At 32.6% G+C, this 22,974-nt stretch overlaps 3 protein-coding genes across 9 annotated transcripts; 1 reads left to right on the forward strand and 2 right to left on the reverse strand.

Annotated features, from left to right (window-relative positions):
• Positions 1-4,922: 4,922 nt before the first annotated feature.
• LOC105254024 (F-box only protein 28) lies at positions 4,923-11,199 on the reverse strand. 7 transcript variants are annotated; one of them, XM_011262469.3, is made up of 8 exons: positions 10,799-11,199; positions 10,040-10,250; positions 9,158-9,564; positions 8,150-8,418; positions 7,812-8,060; positions 6,976-7,171; positions 6,541-6,902; positions 4,923-6,282 (listed from the first exon to the last, which is right to left on the reverse strand). In XM_011262469.3, the coding sequence occupies exons 4-8, from the start codon at positions 8,378-8,380 to the stop codon at positions 5,896-5,898; spliced, it is 1,425 nt and encodes a 474-aa protein (XP_011260771.1). In that variant the 5' UTR covers positions 8,381-8,418; positions 9,158-9,564; positions 10,040-10,250; positions 10,799-11,199; the 3' UTR covers positions 4,923-5,895. The 7 variants fall into 7 exon arrangements, with proteins under 7 accessions (XP_011260771.1, XP_011260773.1, XP_011260775.1 ...); XM_011262471.3 differs by lacking the exon at positions 9,158-9,564; XM_011262473.3 differs by lacking the exons at positions 9,158-9,564; positions 10,040-10,250 and having other exon boundaries at positions 11,078-11,199.
• A 3,384-nt stretch (positions 11,200-14,583) lies between these two features.
• LOC105254023 (carbonic anhydrase 2) lies at positions 14,584-20,947 on the forward strand. The gene is made up of 6 exons (XM_011262467.3): positions 14,584-14,775; positions 18,855-18,896; positions 18,969-19,130; positions 19,579-19,826; positions 20,002-20,238; positions 20,354-20,947. The coding sequence occupies exons 1-6, from the start codon at positions 14,727-14,729 to the stop codon at positions 20,597-20,599; spliced, it is 984 nt and encodes a 327-aa protein (XP_011260769.1). The 5' UTR covers positions 14,584-14,726; the 3' UTR covers positions 20,600-20,947.
• A 271-nt stretch (positions 20,948-21,218) lies between these two features.
• Positions 21,219-22,426, reverse strand: LOC105254022 (coiled-coil domain-containing protein 12). Its single transcript, XM_020028342.2, has 4 exons — positions 22,347-22,426; positions 21,938-22,149; positions 21,712-21,850; positions 21,219-21,421 (listed from the first exon to the last, which is right to left on the reverse strand). Exons 2-4 carry the CDS (start codon positions 22,063-22,065, stop codon positions 21,245-21,247), a joined length of 444 nt encoding a protein of 147 aa, XP_019883901.1. The 5' UTR covers positions 22,066-22,149; positions 22,347-22,426; the 3' UTR covers positions 21,219-21,244.
• Between the last annotated feature and the right edge of the window lie 548 nt (positions 22,427-22,974).

A 22,974-nucleotide genomic window follows, 5' to 3' on the forward strand; every position in this document is an offset into this window, starting at 1 on the left:
CGAAAATAAATGTCCCGTTTGCGCATGCGCTGATAAAATAGAATGAGAATTGAGAGATTATTGTAGAATAGCAGGAAAATTGTGCGAATTAAGTTTGTAATTATCTCTTTTTGTATCAATATATTTTTATAAAATTTGATATAATAAGATACTTGAATAATATAAATTATATATGCATAAATAAAAACATAATGTCTAAGTTATAAATTATTTATATGTACATTGACACAACCACATAATTTCAGAAATATTTCTGTATTCTTGATTTGAACATTTTATTATCATTTAATATAATTATGAAATAAGTAACTTTTAATATCAAGTAATTATAGAAATAAATAAAATTTCACTGTATATTTCGCGGTACATTTTATATGTTATCATATTACAAATTTAATGCGAAATTTAATTGCAAACTTTTATATATTAATAATTGTTAGGAAAACATTTTAATTCGTTTGATTCACTTCTAATATTTGTCACCGTGTAGATATATTTACATACATATTTGATAAAATTTTCAAATCTGTCATCTCGTAATTAAAATAGGAAAAATAGTTCAAACTCACCGGTTTGTAGAAGTGAAATTACACAAAGTAGTACACAGCATTGATCTGTAAAATACACAAGTATATATATATATTAAATATAAATTAAAACAAGTGTCCAAATTTTATTTAATATCTCGAAAAGAAATTATTGCGCGCATAACAATTTTTCTATTGAATTTTTTACAAATAATAATAAATAAATAATAAATTATTATTAACCTCAGTTGCTTCGCCATCATGCTGCTCCAGACTTCCTCTCTCACCACTGTCGCTCCTTTGTGGCATTTGCTAGCGAAAACAATTAATTACGATTGTTCATATATTAATTATACCTGAATACAATGTGAGCGCGCGACACTTTTGACTTTGTTTCATTTGATAATCGTAATATTTATAAGCAGCATCCGTCTTTGCTTGTCTTTCAGTAAACACGAAATAATTCTGCGAGCTTTGTTGCAAACGTCAAGTGGAACGTGCCTTTTAATGACAGGCAACGCGCACTTGATTATGGCGGGAAAATAACGCAGGAAAAGCGCGCGAAATTTTGTATTCACGATTACTCGTGATATCTCTAGAGACTAACCTCTCGCAACACAACAGAAATTTTAACAAATTATCGATAGTCACACACATATCAAATTGTGAAAATATGATGATTTCAAATACATGACAATTATTATAAATATTATAAATTATTATAAATATCCTTAAACCATGAGACCTAATCAAATCGATCAAATCGTATCAAATCGATATACGAATACCATAATTTAAAATTATTCGTAAAACAATTGATAAAACCTATTTACAATTTTGAAAGCATAATTAATATTACGTATTGACTCAATTTGATCATTATTATATTATTATTAGTATTATCAATTTGATAATTAATATTATTATTACACAATGTGATCAATATGAGAACAATAAAATATATAAGAAAAAGATAATTGATAATATCAAGTAAGACTGTTATAAAATAATGTTATTTTATAAAACTTATGATTTATCCTGATAAACGAAAATTAAGCATAAAAATGCTCTCATCTTTATTAAAGAAATATACAATGTATTGATAAAAGTTTAAAAAAAGTGGAATATAGAAAAATTTAGAGGCGTTTACTTTTACATTTACAAATTGAACGCAACAAACATCTTTTTTTATCCTTTGACAATAAACAGATGACAATTAATTCATACATAGCGATAATTCTTAATTTTTTCACAGTCGCATACGTGAAATATATAAATTAAATAGAGATATTAAAACATTATGTTTTTTTGTTTTTAAATTATGTTTATTATAAGGTGTATCTAATATATATATTTACAATCGCTTTAATACACGCACGCGCGCGCGCGCGCGCGTGTAAAACCATTTAAGATAATATATCCGTATAATTCTTCGGCATTACAGCGCTTACTCCTGCCGTAACGCTGGCAAATTGTATTCCTATCTTCCCTTTGTCTAATTTCTCTTTTATCTTCGTGAAGTGTACACGATTCTTTCCTTCGGTATTTCTGGGTATTTGTCTATTGTGTACCTGAGGCAAGGACCGTTGCTTGCATTATTATTAGCTTGCAGATAGCAGGCTTTCGGGGTGGAGTAGGTATATTTTTTGGGAGAAAAAAAACACACGTGTCCTCCTCTACATATACATATAGAACTTCCCTCTTTCCCTCCCTTCCTCCCCCCGCGCAGACAGCACTCTACCGTCTAAGAAATTATTCTACTCCTAATCGCACATATTCACTGTTATACTCGTAAGTCTAACTTAGATCCATATATGCGTAGTACACAGTTCTACATTTGTATCGTTCGGGGACGGATTATGTCGGAAAGCCGAGAGAAGAGCGTAAACTATTTAAGACGTTATGTTGCAACAACATTGTCGCAGGTGTGATGTGTAGCGAGTGTATACGTGAGGTACGTTTATATATATATATTGTAGGCTAAAATGCATCAACAGTTGACTAACTCTAGTTGGCGCGATTTTTTCATCATTCTTATATATTTTTCATTTATTCATTGAATTTCACAAATTAAAAAATGCACATTTTCCTTAAAAATTAAATCTTGAATTAGCATTGAATAACGTTGCTTATCTCGATTTGATTTTTCACATCTTCAATTCTAGATTTTTCAATCACAAATCAGAAATTTCTTTGATATTAAAATCATTCACAATATAATTAATAGAATATAAGACCTGATTTTTTTTATGCTAAGCTATACCGAGAATATAGATTAATTTATTTTCGGTTAGAGTTACTTTAAAGGAAAAAAGTCCATATATATAAATATATATAATATCTAATATATTATAATTAAAAGAAATATAAATATTTATATATTTATATATGAATTTTTTCCCACTGTTCCTCTTTATATAGAGTATCTCACAAATTATAATAAAGATATTTTATATCGTATTAGTATGATAAAAGGAAAAATCTATTGATTAATTGTCAGATATAAAATCTTTGATATTTTGATCAGAGTTAGCATTGATTTGACGTTGATACAATTTGGCCGCTGATGTCGATTCAGAATTTATATGTGCTCGTTCTTAGGGGCCCAAATAATGCAACAGAATCGATGCGAGTTTCGTACTTTTTCCCCGAGAATTCTCTCTGGATATCCGAGAAATATTTCACATTTTACAAAGTGAACGTACAAGCATTTCGAAATTTCCGACACGTGCGATTTGGCTATGCCCGCCCCCGTAATGCGCTATTCAACGTAACATTAATAAGTGAAGTTTATATGTTCGTTCGCAGCCAGAATGCCTCACGTGTTTTTTTTTTATCTCGGATAAAGGTCACTTTTCCGCGGTTATAAATCGACGCGCGCGTGCGCGCGCGATAAAGCATCACATCATAAATTCTCGTAGAGTTTGAATTTAGTTATTTTATATATATATATATAATGTATGTATATTGTGTGTATATTCCACACATTCATCTCACACATATGCGCGTGTACTCTTCCGTTATACTCGCATCCTAAGTGTTATCTCTGTTTTTTCTCTCTAATTTCTTTTGACATCAATAAAAAATTATATATATATATTTATATATATTTTTTCATATATATTTTAATAATTATTTTATCATTAATTAATTAATTTTTTAATTAATTAATTAATCATTATATCTTATTGTTCCATTAAACTAAAGTGTGTTTGTGTGGTCTGCACACCTTTCCTCTCTCTCTCCGGCACACACAAATTCCACTCAAATATATATACATATACACATGTAAACATGTATATATGTATACATACATATATATATATATATATATATATATATATATATATATATATATAGATATATAAATATATTTATAATAAAGTATCATTCACATATTTATCCGCATTCCGTATTTTTTTAATAAGTAGAATCATGAATAACTCACAATATCTAACTACGCTGCTTCGAGATTAATTGGGTAATCAGTGCAAATGAGAACATTAATTGCTTCTATCATATCAATAATCGCGCAAGATGAACCATTAAATTTCTGAAAAAAATCCAGTTGTAAATATCCTCGATTGTTATAATTTATGACTCTGAACGCCCATTAAAATTTTCATCAAAACATTTATTCATAAAGAGAAATTTCCGTTGAATTTATTGATAACAAGATTTCTTTCATGCAACAAAAATGGCATGATACCCAATCTTTTTTCGACGATTCTACGAATCATTCCTATAAATTATTATCTAGTTCTATTAATATTGCAATCCGCACGTACACCATCTCTTGCATAATTCTTAATAAAAGAGATGGTGTAATTCGTAAAAATAAACTAACACCTTTCCAAGTATTAACATTTTGCTCTTTTGTTGCTTGAATTTGTGCCAGATATTTTCTGGTTATTTCACGCCACAAAATTGAGAACATCACGAAACTTTTATCATAAAACATTTTGATTTTATCCAGCTATTTAAATTAATTCAAAATCTAAATGAACACAAATTATAAAAAAAATTGGACAATAAGACATTTAATGGCATCTAATCATATATGATTATAAACAAATTTTCTAAATTGAGCAAGCTTAAATAATTAAAACGAATTGATATGATTGGTGCATTATTTGCAATGCTTGCGCAAATTAGCTTTAATGGATCAGTTCTTTCACATACTTTCTAATCAATCGTCTAATTTACCGTGAAATAAAATTTTCTAGAAGTTTAATTTTCATTTTTATGTGTTACTACCAAATTATATATTATATTGTATAGAATAAAATGCGTTAAGAAACGAAATTTCTGATTTCCTAAGAAAATTGCTTATTTGCACTAATTCATTTTATACAAAAACAAGCTTTCATAAAATTGATATATATATAAACTGTTATGTTTATATATATATAAATCTTTTTTGTTCTCATATTGTCCTAATTTGATCAAAAAAAGATAAAGACGATTCAATTTACGTTGTAGCCATGAAAAGAGACAAGAGTATTAATTCACACGGAAAAGATAAGTTAAAGAATTGCCATCAATTGTTACTACTATTCACAAGTGCATCTGCACTAAATATATAGATGCAAGTTATGTAGTCTTTTATGCAATACATAGTATTATCCATAATTACGACATAATATTCTCCATAATTTATTTTCTCATAAAAACGATCTGTAATCAAAGCTGTCAATAATATTCCGCGGATCTGTGCCAAATGGCGACATTTTTCGGATTTGAACTTATATGCTCTTGTCTCTAATCTTTATGATTTATAATAAAATGATTTATATTATATATGCACCAAAAACATGATAGGAGCCACTGCACTTTTGATAAAAGAGCAAAATGGAAGGCGAATTTTTTCATCGCCACGATTACATTATTGTGTTCTATCACGTGATATCGCTGTTAAATGCATGACAAAGATAAAACGCGATTTTAACTTTCTATTATCCTTGAGTCTATCGCAGCAATGACGGTAATAATTGCGAAATAATTACAAAGAATTTTAAAGGAATTCGGGAAAATATAGTTAAGACGTTGCTTTATGAGCAAAGCAAATGATCCGACTAGGCTTCTTTAGAATATTTATAAAATGCACGCCATGCATCGGCGGTAACATCTCTGTCTATGAGAAAAAAATTTGATGATCATTATACTGACACGATTAATTTTTTTTTAAACGAGGTTCGTTGCGCAATATGCAGGACGTTCGGTGAGGAAATTTTGTACTCTTCTAAGATCATTGGCTTGCTGACATAAAGAAACGCGCGTAAACTATCGTAGAAAGTTCCCCATCTCTCCGGAAATTCATTGGAGATTGGTTGAACAGATATTTGTACCATGATCAGTGTTATCGATTTTATATTTTTGAGCGCTTAGCCTGACGAGACTTGGCAGTGCGACGTGATTTTTTCGCGGAATCGGTCGACGTTTCCTCTGTGGTGGATTTCCGTTTAAAGGATATCGAAGGCACAGGAGCCTTTGGGGGTGCCATCTCCTCCGTTGGCGTCGACGAAGGAGGTTGCGTAACTACGGATTGCTGTACCACTTCAGTAGGACTGTGGGCATCCGCGATGGGAATAAAGTCGTGCCCTTCACCAAATGCATCTGGTAGCACTCCTTGATTGGCTAAAGCTTGTAAATCCTCTGTAGGGACTGGCATTGACTGACCGCAACCTACACACACTGGTATTGCTGGTGATTTGGATCGCCAATACTGTAACTCAGTTTTGCACTTGTTCAATTCCTAGAAAAAAAAAATATATTCGTAAGTTACAGATATGCAAATAATTTTTATATCATATTTTTGCACCAAATGAGAAGTTCAGAGTAAAAATAGATCAAGACATAAGGTTTGTAACATGTTTTCACAATTTATATATATAGATTCACTTTAAATATCAATTTGTAAAGTTTTATAAATTAAGGTTTAATTTGTAAAGTGTTATAAAATAAGATTGATACATCTTTGTTCCAAACTTCTCGAATGTACCTGGGTAAATACCTGTAGGAGCGTGCTAAATTTTCGCGACGTCTCCTCATTCTTCTTGTCATTATCGTCCAATCGAGTGGCATATTCTACAATCTGTTTCTGTTGTTCCGCAATTTTTGCTTTGCAACTCTTTAAATCCCTGCGCATCAGTGTCAACTGGCTATTATATCTTCTCATGCCTTGTTTAATCTTGCGAATTCGTTTTCGCAAAACCATATTCGATTGTGGCGGCGACACACTGGATTCCAAGAGAGCAGGGTCGTCTGAGCAATGCGACGAAGAACCTTCTTCTTCGCCAGTATTGCCCGTTTTTCCATTTCCGACGGTTAAAGGTGCGGAATCCAGGCACATAAATGGTTTACTCACACTACTAGCTGCAACAATAGTTGCTCTCCATGAGTTAGATTATAATTCGAAAGTGTAAATTTAATCATCAATTTTACTTACAAGAAAACGTCCCTGCAAGATCCAGAAAGTCGGCACCAAAGTAAGGTATTTCTGGTAATGTTGGTTCAATATGTTCCTTGAAATATTCCATAGCCATAGTACTCAAATCAAACAGTTCATCTGTAACCTTATAGGGTCTTTGCAATTTTGGAGTAACTTTTATGTAATAAAGAATGCGATAAACCTCGTCCAGAATCTGCAAAACACGTTCAAGAAAATGTTTGTCCTATTTCTTTTCAAATTAAACATACTTGTAAAGACAAGAGATATTTGAAAAGGACCATTAAGATCATAAAGAAAAAAATTATTCCAAAAAGTTATTGCTACGAAATTTTAGCATACATTTACTGTTATTAATATAATATTTATTAGCATTTTAGTTTATTTTATCAGGATAATTCTTCTATGTTTTTTTATTACTTTTGAAATTTCTTTAGAAAATGTTAAACTAAAAAAGTAAATAAAAGATGAAAGAAATTCATGACTTTATCTGATAATATCAAACAGATATAAAAAATTGATTTCTGTGCGCCAAGAATTCAACTGTTGTAGAAATAATACACTTGTTTAGTTACTGGATCAATCTACATATTATATAGAACACTCAGTAGAATCGATCAATTAAGCAAAATTAGAAACATGCATGATATCTTTTGCTTATTTTTGTAATTTTAAATTGATTACACATGCAACGCAAAAAAGAAAAAAGTGGAAAATGTAGAGAAACGTATAAAGAGGAAGATGTAAAAAAGTTTGACTATATATGCAGAATCAATCTTACTATATTCGAATCCAGCGATACCAACAATCCTTACTTTCCGAACTCTGGTACTTACTTCGCCAGGAAAAAAGCAACAATGCTTCCGTTCAATGTGCTTGCCGAAACTCATTTGCAGTAAGGTAAGCCGCATATGCAGAGTTTCTATGATATCCGACTCGCACGCTAGAGGGTGATTTCGACGCGCGGATTCGCGCCTGGGCATTTGCGCCTTGATAGCTTGAAAGCGGCTCAACATCTGAGCCTGCAGCTTTTGAAACGTAGAGTTGAGGATTGACCCACAAATGCGGTCCAGTTGATGGCAAACCTATCGCAAACAATATGCTTGCTATAGTAAATTGATTGTGAGAAATACAAAATTGCATGTTTACATTGGTATTTAAATCTAGTACTTACTAGACGCATATGTGCTACCATATTGAAGCCTAAATAGCTAAAAATCTTCTCAAGTACTTCAACAGGTAAATCCAAAAGATTCAGATTGCGTGATTCAATAGTGGGTCCGCTGTTAGATGTACCAGCCGTTACTGAATGATGCTTTTTCAACGGACTCACTTCTCCAACTTCACCAACTGATCCACTACTACTGCTGTTTCCCATGTTGCTTGATTGACGAGTCGAAACCATTTTCTTGCTTATCAATGTACGATTCTATTCACAAGAGCCTGAAATAAAATAACTTTTTCAATGACTTATTTAAATGTAGCAATTAATTTAACACAATCCATTGTAGAAACAAAAATATACATTTTTTTGGTAAGTATAGGAACCAAGATGTAATATAAACATATATCGTGCTAAACAAAATTAATATAATAAATATGCCTATATCTTTATCCTAAAAAATTAAATATTTATGATAATTATTTTTTTATCAAAACTAATTCTCTGCTACAAAAAATATGGCAGGAATGCTTGAAAAATAACTTTTGTTTGGTAAAAAAATTTGTAAAAGCTTGTAAATGTGTTACTATCAACTCCAAAAGTAAATATTATACTGTAAGATTGTTTTTTTTTAACGCAATAATATTTTTAATAACAAAGCGACAAATTTTTCCAAGCTGTTGCTTGCTTCCTGCAGAGAACCAGTTTAAATAGCAATTAACCAAGATCTAGCCAAGTGTCACTAAACTCGTTCCGAAACAAGGTTTATCGAGGACTCGAAAACCGCGACACGAATGCATCGAGTAAGCACTCGAGAAGGGAACATGGACATGAGTTGTCGCCCGATGACGCGACAACAATAGGCAGATCGTGCGAAAAAAACACTGATATCCGAAAATTCGAATAGATTGTTTATTAGACCAGGATTCTTATTCATGAGCGGGGCGATCGCGCTTTGTTACGAGATAATGCTCCTCTCCTTTTCATTGCAAATTATTCACAATCCGATGGAGGAGTTACCTCGAGGTAGCAGACGCACGAATCAATCACCTGCACACATCGCGAACATTACACCTCGATCTTGACGAAGCCTTTCGAAGGTTTTATTGGGTCATGTCAAACGAAAAACGGAAAAATCGACTCCTTCGAAATCGGACGCTTGGAATATCTAGATGGAATATTCTCTCTCTCTTCCTCTCTCTCTGTCTCCCTCCCTTTAAATTCGGGGGGAAAAACCGGCACTTTGTAAGACGAGGCTGCTCCGTGTTCACTGGATGCTCACTAACACTAGTCAGCGCGCTCGGATCGACATTTCTCGAGTTCTGGATCGCATCAAGCTCCCTCCAACCACGCTTAGCCAAGCTCTCATCTCCCGTCAATTTTTTTGTTGCCGCCACTTGGACGCGTAGACCAGGACGACAGATTGGCTAAAAAGTTGAGTTTCACCGAGAGGGTGACGATGATTCCTTCTAGCTACGCGTTTCGTCAACTTTGCGAGGAGCTCCGATCAGATGACGAGAGGATCAATGGATCGCTTGTTTCGAATTAATTATTAATAATAATAGACCATTATTTTACATTTGCACGTATATTGTGTACGCATAAAGATGTATACATTGCATGTAAATATATGTGTGTATCGATGCGAGGCGACATTAACGGTCGCGAAAAGAGGTTTGCGCGGCGTCGCGAAGAGTCGAAAGAGAGGGAACGATGTGGCATGAAGGGGCGAGAGAGAGGGAGACCGAGTCGCGGCATTAAATGACGAACAAAAGGTCGGAGCCCAAGAAGGAATCGAACGCGACGGAATCGATTTCACCGAATGCGAATGCAAAAGGAATCGCGTCGCGTCGCGTCAGGTCGTTTTTAGGAGATCGCTTCCAGGAGATTCGTTCGGTATACCTGGAATATATCCGCGCCGAGAGAGCGATTTCCCCGAAATGTCTCTCGCGGAGAACGAGCGGAGAGTTCACCCGGGGGGGGATCCAAGACCGAACCGGGATCGCCTTCGAAGAGAGACGCCAACGAGACGGGGGAAACAAACTCGGTGACCGAGCGCGAGTAATCGATGCACCCGCGATCTTCTGTCTTTCCCCGCTACAACTGGTATAATCTGGTCGTCGAGAGCGAGATCGGAGAAAGAGAAAGATATATATATATATATATATATATATATATATATATATATATATATATATATATATATAGAAGGGATGAGAGAGAGAGAGCGGAGGCTCGAGGGCTCGAAGGGAGACGACGTGCCCCGAGTTAGGCGAGCGCCAACGATCACTGTATCCGCGTTGGCGTTTTCAACGACATTTTGACGGAGAGGCCTCTCCGCCTCTCCACGCTACCGCGTTCGTTCTCGCTTCGTTTCACTATCGACCCTCTCTCTCTCTTCCTCGCTCCCTCTCTCGCCATCTCTCTTCCACCACGGCACTTGCCATCGCTCCATCTTTGTCGTTCTCTCTCTCTCTCCGTCTTTCCTATTCGCACGCATCTCTCTCTCACTCTCTCTCTCTCTCTCTCTCACCCGTTAAAACGACCGTGCAATTATGGCGCGGTCAGATACATAATCGCGCAACCCGGGAAAAAAAGGCCGCGCATCTCCAGCGATTTTAGTGACTTTCCTATCCTTTCACTCGCTCTCGCGTCTTTTACCTGCCTGTGCTGCCTGTGGCCGTCCTCGGATCACTCCCCGCGGCAGAGATATCCTCGGGATAGAGCTTTCTCTCTCTCTCTCTCTCTCTCTCTCTCTCTCTCTCTCTCTCTCTCTCTCTCTCTCTCTCCTTCCTATCGAAAATAAACGTTGTCACTGGCCGCGACGGCGAGCTGTTGCTGCCTCGTCACGCGCACGCAAATTTCGCAGAGACAGCGGTGACAACGCGCGGCCCTCGCGCGGCGCGACCGGGCCGTTGCTACGCTCCAGAAGCGACGTACCGAGGCAACGCCGATGTTCACGGCGGGCGACGGCGACAACGGGAATGCGTACATACGTATTAGCCGCGGCGCGGAGAATGCGCTCGCGACACACGCTCGCGTTCGATGCGTAGGGTAGCGCTGGGCGCTGGACACTGGGCGCCGCGTGCTAGCGACAGTGCGCGCGTGCGCCTCGGCGCGCCTTCCCATTGGTCGTCGCGCCCGCCGCCAGTCCACGAGCCGCTAGGGATTTCTCGATTGCCGTAGTGACTGTAGCGCCGCGACGCGCGCGACATCTAGCGGAGTCGACTGGAAGCACATCGACAGTGTGACTTGCGATTCGATCAAAAAAGAAGGAAAAGCGCGAGTCGTACCTTCTTCAGAAGTTTCTTATGTCGAATACAATTTTGATTTTTAAAATGCTTCATCAAATGTCGCGATTTTGCGAAATTTTAAATTAAAAATGGTTGTTTTAACGTCCTTTGTGCAGTGCGATTGCTAGAAATGACTTTCAAAAATTTTATGCGAAATTAAATATGAGATAATCTTCATTTGCAATTTCTTTGAAACTCGATTGATCGATCGGTATAAAGGAATCTTTGTTACTTGTCTTGATTAGTAAATTAAATGGTTTGAAACGATAATTTGTAATGCTAATTAAAGTATATATTCATATGAAAACTTTCAATCTCGAAGCAGAAATATAATTAATAAGGCTTTCATGAATACTGGACCTAACACATTACAAAAAAGTTGTAAATTAAGGAGTATCGAGGAGCACAATCTATCAAACATTTTTAATTTGTTTTGATTTATCGATTCGCTAAATACATAAATCTATAGTGAATTGAAAAATATGAATTGAAAGAATTTAAGACTTAAGATGATCTTCTTTTGCAATTATAAATTTTTATAACATTCTTATAAATTGAATTATTAAAATCGCGCCTTTAATTTTCATAATTTTTAATAATTGTGCCCCATTGAAGAAAGTCATTGTTCATTAAAATTCTAAACGAATGATATTTCAATTATTAGGTTAACAGTTTATTAAAATGCATGGATTGATGAGTTTCCGCCATTGTTTTCACATTATGCATTTTGTAATAAAAAATATTGTCTATCACATAATGTTGATAAATTTTAGCCATTTATCATGTAAATTAATCGAAGTAAGCTTTTTTATAGAAGGATGAATTTTTTATATTCTATGTAATCTATTATGATAAGAAATAATTTAATAGCGAATAGCGAAAGAGATCATGTCTATTTGTCAAATGTTAAGTTTTCTTTTTTTCTCTGACTGTATAGTAATATTAAAAATCATACAAAATGTGCATATGAATATCATATCATATAATTATTATCTTTATCACATGCCGCTTATACCACTAATAACAGATTACATATTGTATAAATGACCGACGATACATTGACAATCACGAATTGTAAGCTATATATCACGCATGTTAGCCCGATTGTTATCTCAATTTCTGCCGTTGTGCAATCGATGCACAATAGTCGAGCAGTAACATTATTACGCCTCCATCATTGCATTGTTAAGCGTAACCAATTACGTTAATTTTCCAGAATTCTATCAAGTGCAACAATATTTCGCGTTTCGACGTTAGCGATTATTAAAGTTCCCATATCAACAAGCATAATGCTTTACATCGCACGCACGCCAGTTTTAATTATCTATCAGTCATCATTAAAGATATAATGCTGGGACGTTAAATTAATCAAAATGAAATATTCAATTTATTTCTTGATTTGTGCTTTAACGATCGATTATTCTATCATAATATATCGTTAGCTAAGAGTGCAAAAATGTATGCATATATATTCTCTCTGTCATAAATATTCTTAAATATTCATAAATATTCTTGCAACCAATTCCATTTTTATTTTGCTACAAAAATGTCGAGCTCACTACCAAATACATATTCTCCTTACTTTTATTCTTCACATATTATCTTAGACATTTCTATTAGAATGTCTGTTATGTTTATTTATGGAACACTTCCAAGTTGGTTGCCAATTTCGATGAAATTTCTGTTTATACTATTGAGTCGACCTTTGTTCGATATTTCGACGTTTTTCCTCGAAAAAATAATGAACTGTGATTACAGAAGTAGTATCATTAATCGCTTAAATTTTATTTGGACAATCTTTTTTTCAAATCTACATGTTATCTTGCACATCATTGTGTTGCATGTTTCGAATTTTTAATTAATACATATTTTTATTCTTTAAAGCTGGAAAATATCAGAAGATTAAAGATTAAAAAATTCGAGATACTAGACACAAGTCATACAACGACTGCAGTGATCTAACGATCAGTCTACCATTAATAAAATTTGAAAAATGTCTCTTTTATATTGATGATAAAAACAGGATGTTATTAATTTCTTAATAACCAATTTGAAAAATGAGATCATGAATTGTATAACAAATCTATTGCGGATTACAGTTGTTGGAGAAAACCGCAGAGAACAATTTCGCAAGACGGATGTTGGGAATATCAAAAAGCGGCAGTATAGACGGGAGAGTACCGTAAATTATTCATCATATATCGCCGGATATATTCAAGAAACTTCCGCTTGTATCGGTCAAACAAACTGTAAAATATCACACACAAGATAAAAGCATGCGCTTATAAAACATAAGTCTACAAAATGTCATATCGTAAAGTAATCGTATTGCATAAGTATCGTGTACATATGAAGAATTTATATAGCTGATTGTCAAATTATAAGTCTTGAACTCTAGTACCTGCCAATCTTATCCTTCTCTGCCCACTTCAGTGATTTGACACGTCATATAGTTTCTAATAAAGGTAGAAAAATCCACGAACATTGAACATTTTCGAAAACGCCATAATTATAAATTATTATAATTGTGAAATATATATATATATATATTTATAAATACAATAAATTATGTATCTGATATGGAAAATTATATGTATGGTTATTATACAAAAATATATTTCACATACAGAATTAAAATGATTTATTTCGTTCTTTCCTTTTTTTATTAGAAAAGATGTAGAATAATTCATATTATTATCAACATATATACTCCTGGACAAAAATACTGCATAATTTGTTTTTCACTTTTTCTTTAAAATTTTTCGTTAAAATTTAAATATCAGCTTTTAAAGAAAAAGTGAAAAAAAAATTATGCGTTAATTTTGTCCAGGAGTATATATACAAAAACTGGCTCCTTGGAAGAATTGACACATTAGAGACTGATTGTCTTAAAACTAGTTTGAAATAAATCCAGACTAATTTTAAGGCAATTAGTCTCTAATGTGTCAATTCTTCTTTCAAGGAGCCAGTTTTTGTCACATCGTAATTCGTCTATTTTCTCTGTCGATCAAGAATCGTACCTTGAATTATTACTTGACATGTTAATTCTGCGACGTTGTCGCGAAATCAACAAATTGTTCTTCCCACCCTGCTGTCGACGCGGCCGTAGGAGAGTCCATCGCACGCACGCCGCAAAATAGAAGCAGCGGGCTCTTATTTAACATGGTCGACCGAGCCGGCGGCACCTCAGTCCTCCACCGACCGTAACAAAGCATTCGCATTTTCCTTCGCTGATTCCTCGACGAATCGGCGAATCCGGCTGTGGGATTTCACGGTGTTATACGCCGACGGGGTGAATGATCATGGTGTTTTCGATCGCTACTTTTGGCCTTCTTCTCCTTCTGGGTACGTTTCTTCGCTTGAATATTCAACGATCACGTTTTTTTATACAATAATTATACAAATAATTTTTCTACAAAAAAAAACTAACATCCCCTCGAGGCTGTTTCTTCAAATTCTCTATCGTGTTCTTAATCATCTTGAATATTTATTATAAAAATTGTGTAAAGAGAAATTTTGCATACTAATTTTTTTCAAGTATTTATTAAATTTAGGAATAAATTATGATAATTAAAAATTTCTATAGTTTCTTAATAATTACACATAATAATTAGTATCTCAAAACCGATGCGCGCTATGTATATTATTTATTAATTAATTAAACACACAAACATTTTCTTTAGTATAGAGAATTATATTTCTGTGCATTTGATTAATAATGTTATAATAGATGAATTATAAATTTGTATGCATTTGTGTAACAAGAACAAAATGTTCAAATATTCGTGTGTAACAAGAACAAAATATTCAAAACACAAAACAGGAAAATATTTAAATATTCATACGTGAATATTTTAGTTACGTTAGTTTTAGTAACGATGATAAGGCAAATTACAATAAACAATATATTGAACATAAACAATATATTGAAATTCTGTTATCCTTATCGCATTCTTCATTTCACATTATCATACACGAAAAAAAGAATATTATTTACTTTTTTACTCTACAATAAATTATGAGATGATGTCTAAGATTTTAATTATTTAATTTTTTAATAATTACATAGAATAATCAATATTTCTAAGTATCTTTAATATGTCATCAATATAGAAATTACGTTAATTTAGACAATATCAAACACTTTTTTATTAAACAGTATAAAAGAATAAAAATTTTTATATATGCGTTTATTTTTATATATGCATCATTTTTTATATTTTAAATTATGATTAGAGATGAAAGCTGCGAATTTGTGCGCAGTTGTGTAGCAAAACAAGAATATATGGAATATTCATGCAATGGCTTTGGCAATAATCACGCGAATGATGAAGAAAATATCAATGATGATAAGATTATTCGCAGCACATATTGGTGATATTCTATAAAAATTTATCACATGAATTACTAATTTATCACGTGATCGAAGAAGTATCTCGATTACGTAGCGTACAAATTATCGTCGTCATTATGCTGCCAATGCATTTTTATTTAGCATTAAGAATAGATTTCGAGAGCAATAGGCTAATAATTAGTTTACATAAAAAAAAAACAAAATTGATTATCTACTACATTTAATAAAATCTGGGTATACCAGATAGTTGAATCAAAACTGCAATTATTTATATGTGCAGCGAATACTAGGTATGTGTTAAGTCCTTAACCATTGCATTAATGTGCATTCAACTTGCATTGATATGCATTGAAATCGTCGCTGCGGATCACTGCAGAATATCCTATGAGAATCACGATTGAGATGCCAGTGATGATTCTCGATTTGCTGTCAACCCTCGGACCACTAAATCTTAATGCGCTTCAGCAGCAAAGCGCGAATCGCGATGCTCATATTTGATTTAAGATCTTTTTTTTTTAAATAATATTATTAATTTTACTTTTTTACATAAAGCTTATCACAAATTAAAAACCAAGAAATATAACAATAATCTTAATCTTATCTTAAAAATAGTATAAAAATAAAATATGACGATAACGATAATCGTATAACCACACGATAAAACGTGATAAATCCTTTTTACGAAAGGCATATATATCAGACAAATCATTGAATTAAATCACGAATATAAATCCAAGTACTTGTAATTTTATTATACTTTATCCAGTTTTAAGAGATCTCTTATACAACTACAATATAATTATATATATCTTAAAAGATAATATTAACGCTATTATTCGAAGCAGGATAAGCAGAAAGAAGATTTAAAACGAATATATTTTCCATGATCCATAAAACACATCGTAAAATTGATGTTGGTTGATCTCTTCGGCTAATTTGACGTCTCATATTTTCTTTTAATAAATCGACTGATAAAAGTGATGATATATCTCGATAAAAATCGCGATATAATTGAATTATAGATATTATCGTTTTATATCAACTTTATGTATATATATATATATATATATATATATATATATATACATAAAGTACATATATATGTATGTTATTTCTATATTAAAATATTTTTTAGTGTTTTTTTTAGAAAAATTATTTTTTGAGGTTTTATTTTTTTATAAAAATGATTTTTTTGAGGAAAAATGTAAATTATTTTAAGACCTTTTTTATTAAACATTTTACATACAAGGTAAAATACTTTTATGTATTTGGCCTATTTTTTTACCTTTGTAAAGTTTTATTTTAGTTTATATATGTTATTTCTATCTTCTGTTAAAATAATGTGTAATCTTCACAAGTAATTAATAGAGGGAGAAAAGCATTTAGAACTTGAAAATCAAGTAATTTCTGGCGATTATTGTCTTATGTCATAAAGCGAGCACGAGACCGGAATCATACCGTGACCGTTAAAGACTGTTTGAATTATAAAAATGTAAATTCGCGGCGATATACGAATGTTTTCACAAGACAGATAAAATTTGATGGATTAACAAGTGGAACCAAATTAGTGAAAGAATTCCTTGTATCAACAACTGGAATCTTCCGCACGTTACGAAAATTTGATTAAGGGGTGTAGTTATACGATATTAATTGAACGTTACGTCAAGCCGTTTCAACATTTAATTTTAAAGAGTTTCTTTGATGAATAAATAATCGAACGATATAATGCGCAGTTTTCATACATAATGTCGCAAACGTTAGTTGAACAATTCATATGAATATCGATTTATGTCATTTTATCGTACAAAATTATCATATAATGCATCTCCGCAAATATCCATCTTCTTCAAAAATAAATATGTCTGTTTATTATTACAACGAGTCTACCCATCTTTTTTTATACAGATTAACTGATTACATGTGCAGTGAATGTGAATTAATCTTTTTATTTCTTAATAATTAGAAATTTGGCTCAAAAAAACAAATAAAAATTAAATCAAAATTGGGATAAGAGCCACAGCTTTTTATTTCTTTTTCTTCCTACATCAATTTGGCTTTAATGCAGATGATATTTTTAAGGTAGATTCCTCGATCTCGATTTGTCCCTGGTAATAATTGTTAGACGTCTTCGTGGAATAATAATGAGATAATAATAAATAATAAAGTCAAAATTTCATCTTATCATTAGATATCGTGAGCTTCGATGCTTCTTGCACGCATCTCACGTAATCGTGCAACAATAAAGATTTTGCATAATGGAAGGACGCCGAGGATGGCTCGTCATCCTCAAGATAATCGCTTTAAATCAGCCAAGGATTTCCAGCCAAGATGTCACGTTAATGGTTTCTTTGCGCGGCCATTTCCGACCAAAACGAAAGTAATATTCTCGAGTAAATCGTTATACTTGTCGCATGTGTCGAGCAGATGCGGAGAACCTTAAACAAGGCACAGCAAGGCGAAAGTAACAAACCGACAGGAAGATATCACGCGTACATTCGTTAGCGATTAATCAAGAAGCGCATAATAAATGCGCGGAAACAATTAATTGTCTTCCACGACCAGAAAACTTCAAATACATTTTCAGCTTCCGCGAAAATTTTTTTGCGCATTTAACGGTCAGTTCGTTAAAAAAACGTATCAATTATTTGGAAATGCAAGAGCAAGAGATGTTGATTTTTGCTCCAAACTATAAATATTGTACCATTTCTTTGAGCTTCGATAAAAGTTTAATAAGAAAATATCTTTTTTTTCATTAATGTCAGTTTTAAGAAAATCTTTTTTGTTTATTAATGTCAATTTTAAGTAAAATTATTTATTTATTATTATTTATTAAAATTATTTTAAAAAATTAATTTACATTAAATTATATATAAATCAAGACAAAATAGATTCTCAACAATCTTGAAATATAAATTCGTATTTTCATTTTGTTTTTTCTTCACATATCACTCCGCATTAAAATGAATCTTCGTTCTATTAACATCACTCATTATTTATTATAGTATACTACTTTCTCTTCTATTAAATTTCTAACATGAGTAATTATTCTATTAAAAATTTTTCTTTTCAGGGTTCTGTCTAGGCGATGATTTCGGTTATGACGGAAATCACGGTGAGTTTGATTAGAAATTTGCTGCTGGAGGTGGCATGTTACTCCGAAACGAAACTAATTTTATTCTCGCAGGTCCATCACATTGGGGCGAGGAGTATCACACATGCATCGGGAAACACCAGTCGCCCATTAACATAGAAGAGCACAATGTCAAGAACGTCAGCCTACCGCCGTTGAAGTTGATCGGCATTGACGATCCGTACCAATCGTTCGTGACGAACAATGGTCACACAGGTAAGGATTTCACGCTCATTTCTGACCGTGCACTCTTAAAAACATTTCCCACTTGTTTACTATTATATCCACGTATATCGCCTAGGTCTTCCGTTATCTGGGAAAATTATAGCGTTCACGAGAATCGGAATCGAAAAAAATGCGTTTCTTCGCGGTATAATCGAGAAAGGCGACCGTGTTTATAAAAGCTTGTTGTAAAAGCAATAAACCGCGTGAATGTTGAATAAAGGAGACTGAAATAAAAAATTTGCAGTAAGACGGTTAAATCTCGACGATTAAATACGCTATAAAGAGTCCAATCGAGTTAATACGTAATTGGTCTCCGGTAGATGAAGAAAGATATTTTAATACGCGGTGTCCATGTTATATAAAAATAGATATAATCTAGAAATATGAATTTTAATCATTGTCATTGCATGCTACAACTTATCTCCCCCTTCCTTTTCAGTTATGCTGAAAATTAATGAATCCAAAGTAATCATGTTATCCGGAGGGCCTTTGGGAAATAAGGTCTATGTGTTTGAGCAATTACACTTCCATTGGGGACAAAATGATTTCGAGGGATCTGAAGATTTAATCAATAATCACTCATTCCCAATGGAAATGCACGCTGTTTTTTACAAGGAAGATTACAAGTCGATGAATGAAGCTCTTAATCATTCCGATGGTCTGGCTATTCTAGCATACCTATACGAGGTGAGAGAGAGAGAGAGAGAAGATTAAAATTAAAAAATTATCATTATTTTTTCATTGATATTTTGTAATCGATATCTTACATGCAATTAATTTTATCTTTTTTATTATTGTAATTTTTTAAATAGATAATTTTGGGTCTTAAAGTAATATTTTATTTCAATAAAATTATGTCCAGGTAAGTCCTAATCCGAACGTAATGTACGAACCTATCGTAGAAGTATTGCCTGATATAGAAACGGTAGGTAGTGAGAAAGTATTGCGAGAGCCCTTGATGTTGCGAAAATTGTTCATATCAGATATTACCACTATGCAAGACTATTTCACATATAATGGCTCATTGACAACTCCACCTTGTCTCGAGGTAGCTATATGGATTGACTTTAAAGATCATCTGCGCTTGTCGCATGAACAGGTATGTGAATCGTATTTTGCATAAAATTTCGACCGTTATTATTTGTCAAGTTTGACGATTAAAGTGCAAAAAGCAATTCAATTTATCAATTCAAAAGCTACTCGCTTAATTTCAGATAGCTGCTTTCCGTAATTTACGAAGTACGGAAGGCGACAAACTGACTCACAACTTCCGGCCAGTGCAATCTTTAGAAGATCGAATAGTTCTCCACAATATTCCAAGAGAACAGAACATACCGAGAAACATTCCTCCCAAAACTTATCATCGTTTCGATGAACATTCTGGACAACACAATGTCGAAATGCCACTTTCCATCATTGCGCTAGCAGTTCTTTTTGCAGTCATTTTGTTTGCCATATGAAAACCTCGATGTGAAATACTCTAGTCAATGACGTCTTTCAATTGTTATCTTAATTTTTAGTAAAATGAAAATTGATTAAAGAAAAAAAATCAGATATTAATTTCATTGTGTAATATTTTACTTAAAAATTGAGATATTCAGCAAATGTTCACAGAGATGAGGTACTCTCTCATAATTCTCACTAACATAAAATCACTATAAAATTAAGTATTTATGTTTTCATTCAAAATATATATGTATGTATACGTGTTAATTCAAGATGATAACATTGACAACTTAAATTGTATTTCAAAGTAGAGTAGATTAAATTTTTGTGCACGGATGACAAATGTTAAAATAGATATAATATTAAAAAAGTACAATAACAAAAGTACAATGTAAAATATTGCATTTAAATTGATAAGAGTTCGATCTGCATCATTTTCTATGTGAAAACAAACATTTAATTTGTCAAGAGTTTCATCTGATTTGTGCAATATAGCATAATAACATATTATAAGAGGTAATGAGAAATTATAAGATATTAATATAATATTATTAATAATATTACTATTAATATTACTATTAATATCACTATTAATACTATATAAAAAGAGAGTACATAATTTATTACAAAATATATATATATTATTAATAACAATACTTCTATTCTTTATTAGTCTCATTTACATAAACTGCTAAATCTTGTTGGCCTTGTTTAAGACGTGCCCTTACTTCCTCCGCTATCGCTTTCTGTGTTCTCCTCTCTAATATTTCTAATTTTTTAGCTATATCTCGTTTTAAATCCCAATCAGGTTTTCTCGGTGCTAAATTACTGATATCCTAAATAAATAAAAGGAAAAACAAACGCATTTCTATGTGCAGAAAACACAGTAATGTAGTCACAATCATAGTAGTATAGTCATGTAAAATCAAGCAAGAAAATATGTATATAGAATGTGTGTTCAGACAAACTATCTTTTACTTATTGATATATATTATAGATTCTCTAATTGGGATAAATTTTTGCTCAACAAAAACTGTTGAGACTAAGCTTTGTTATTATTAATTTTGTATAAATATATAAGATATGAGGAAAGAGATAAACATAAGAATAAATTTCTACAACTTACTAGTTCCTCGATGACCACTTTGCTGCTCGCAGCATCCAACTGTTCACGAACCACGGATTCTACATCTCCAGGTTTCGCATCTTCTAACATATTATTCTTCAAGTTTTCATCTTGTGGCTTGTAACTTCGGAATTTAGGTCTGAAAACACGAGATTTCTAACATTTTATGTTTTGCGATCAATGAGTTTAAAGAGATTAAAATCATTCATTGAAACAAGAGATTTACTTTGGCAATGCTTCATCCATGTTGTTCCTATTTTCCTTACTTTCTTCATTTTTCCTTTTGAGTGCCTGAAGCCGTTCTTTTCTTCTCAATGCCTCCTCTTCCAATGAACCAACTTTGTCTTCTGACATTTTTAAAGCCGCTTCGATTGAATCCCGATTAACTTAATCAGCAATTAACTTGTCGGTGTAATATTTAATATTACACAGTGTTTGCTTAATATAAATATAATTATTAATTGTTCGATACATGGAAAGAAAGGTTAGGAACAACGAATTAAAAAAATTCGAGACTTTTTGTTGACAACTTTTCGAATTAATCGCCGGTTGGGTTAATCGAAGTTTTGTCAAACACTCCTAATCTCGAAATTACAGTTGAATGTCTGAATTCTAAAGTGGTCAGCTTCAATCACCTTTATTATGAAGAGATAGCAGCAGAGAACAGATGAAAGACGCCATGTCTACTTTTAAATTAAGTGATCCCTGATGATTCCCATCAGAGAAAAGACTGAGAGATGTCATGGCCTGCTTTTAGGTGATCCCTGAAAGCGATACTCCCTCTATGGACATTGAAAACGTGGACATGAACTACAAAGCCAAAGTCCATGAATGTTCTCAGAGGGTAATATATAATGTGCACAATTTCTGGTTTCGTTCCGTGCTATGTGCACGAAATGCCGGCAGCACCAGAGTATAACAAGACACTTATGTATATAAATTGATAGTAAATAAATTATTTAACTTCTTGATATGAAAATACAAACAGCTACTCTTTTATAAATATTTCAAAAATATATTTTGCAGAAACAAATACTTTAATTTAATGAACTACTATTATGTTAATTACTATTATGTAATAATTATACGTATACTTTTGATCATTTTTCGTGTAATTTGCATAAGAATTTACAACTGTTGAAAATACAATTTTATATAATATAATTATAGTCATAATTGTATTGTATGTTTTACAATTAAAATATCAATGTTAGATTATAATTAAAATACAATTATAACTATTTATAAATTACAATTTATAAT

Source organism: Camponotus floridanus, unplaced genomic scaffold (genome assembly GCF_003227725.1).
Source record: "Camponotus floridanus strain SB8 unplaced genomic scaffold, Cflo_v7.5 scaffold5, whole genome shotgun sequence".
NCBI lineage: Eukaryota > Metazoa > Arthropoda > Insecta > Hymenoptera > Formicidae > Camponotus > Camponotus floridanus.

What these genes read in the sequence shown, in the direction of transcription:
- LOC105254024 (XM_011262473.3), bottom strand. Translation starts at nt 8,380, where the DNA reads ATGGTTTCGACTCGTCAATCAAGCAACATGGGAAACAGCAGTAGTAGT. An exon ending in GTTGCTTTTTTCCTGGCGAA is followed by an intron (nt 7,172 to 7,811) that starts GTAAGTACCAGA and finishes CGTGTTTTGCAG; the next exon opens with ATTCTGGACGAGGTTTATCG. An exon ending in AATTTAGCACGCTCCTACAG is followed by an intron (nt 6,283 to 6,540) that starts GTATTTACCCAG and finishes TTTTTTTTCTAG; the next exon opens with GAATTGAACAAGTGCAAAAC.
- LOC105254023 (XM_011262467.3), top strand. Translation starts at nt 14,727, where the DNA reads ATGATCATGGTGTTTTCGATCGCTACTTTTGGCCTTCTTCTCCTTCTG. An exon ending in TGGCCTTCTTCTCCTTCTGG is followed by an intron (nt 14,776 to 18,854) that starts GTACGTTTCTTC and finishes TTTTCTTTTCAG; the next exon opens with GGTTCTGTCTAGGCGATGAT. An exon ending in GACGAACAATGGTCACACAG is followed by an intron (nt 19,131 to 19,578) that starts GTAAGGATTTCA and finishes CTTCCTTTTCAG; the next exon opens with TTATGCTGAAAATTAATGAA.
- LOC105254022 (XM_020028342.2), bottom strand. Translation starts at nt 22,065, where the DNA reads ATGTCAGAAGACAAAGTTGGTTCATTGGAAGAGGAGGCATTGAGAAGA. An exon ending in ATGGATGAAGCATTGCCAAA is followed by an intron (nt 21,851 to 21,937) that starts GTAAATCTCTTG and finishes TCGTGTTTTCAG; the next exon opens with ACCTAAATTCCGAAGTTACA. An exon ending in AAGTGGTCATCGAGGAACTA is followed by an intron (nt 21,422 to 21,711) that starts GTAAGTTGTAGA and finishes TTATTTATTTAG; the next exon opens with GATATCAGTAATTTAGCACC.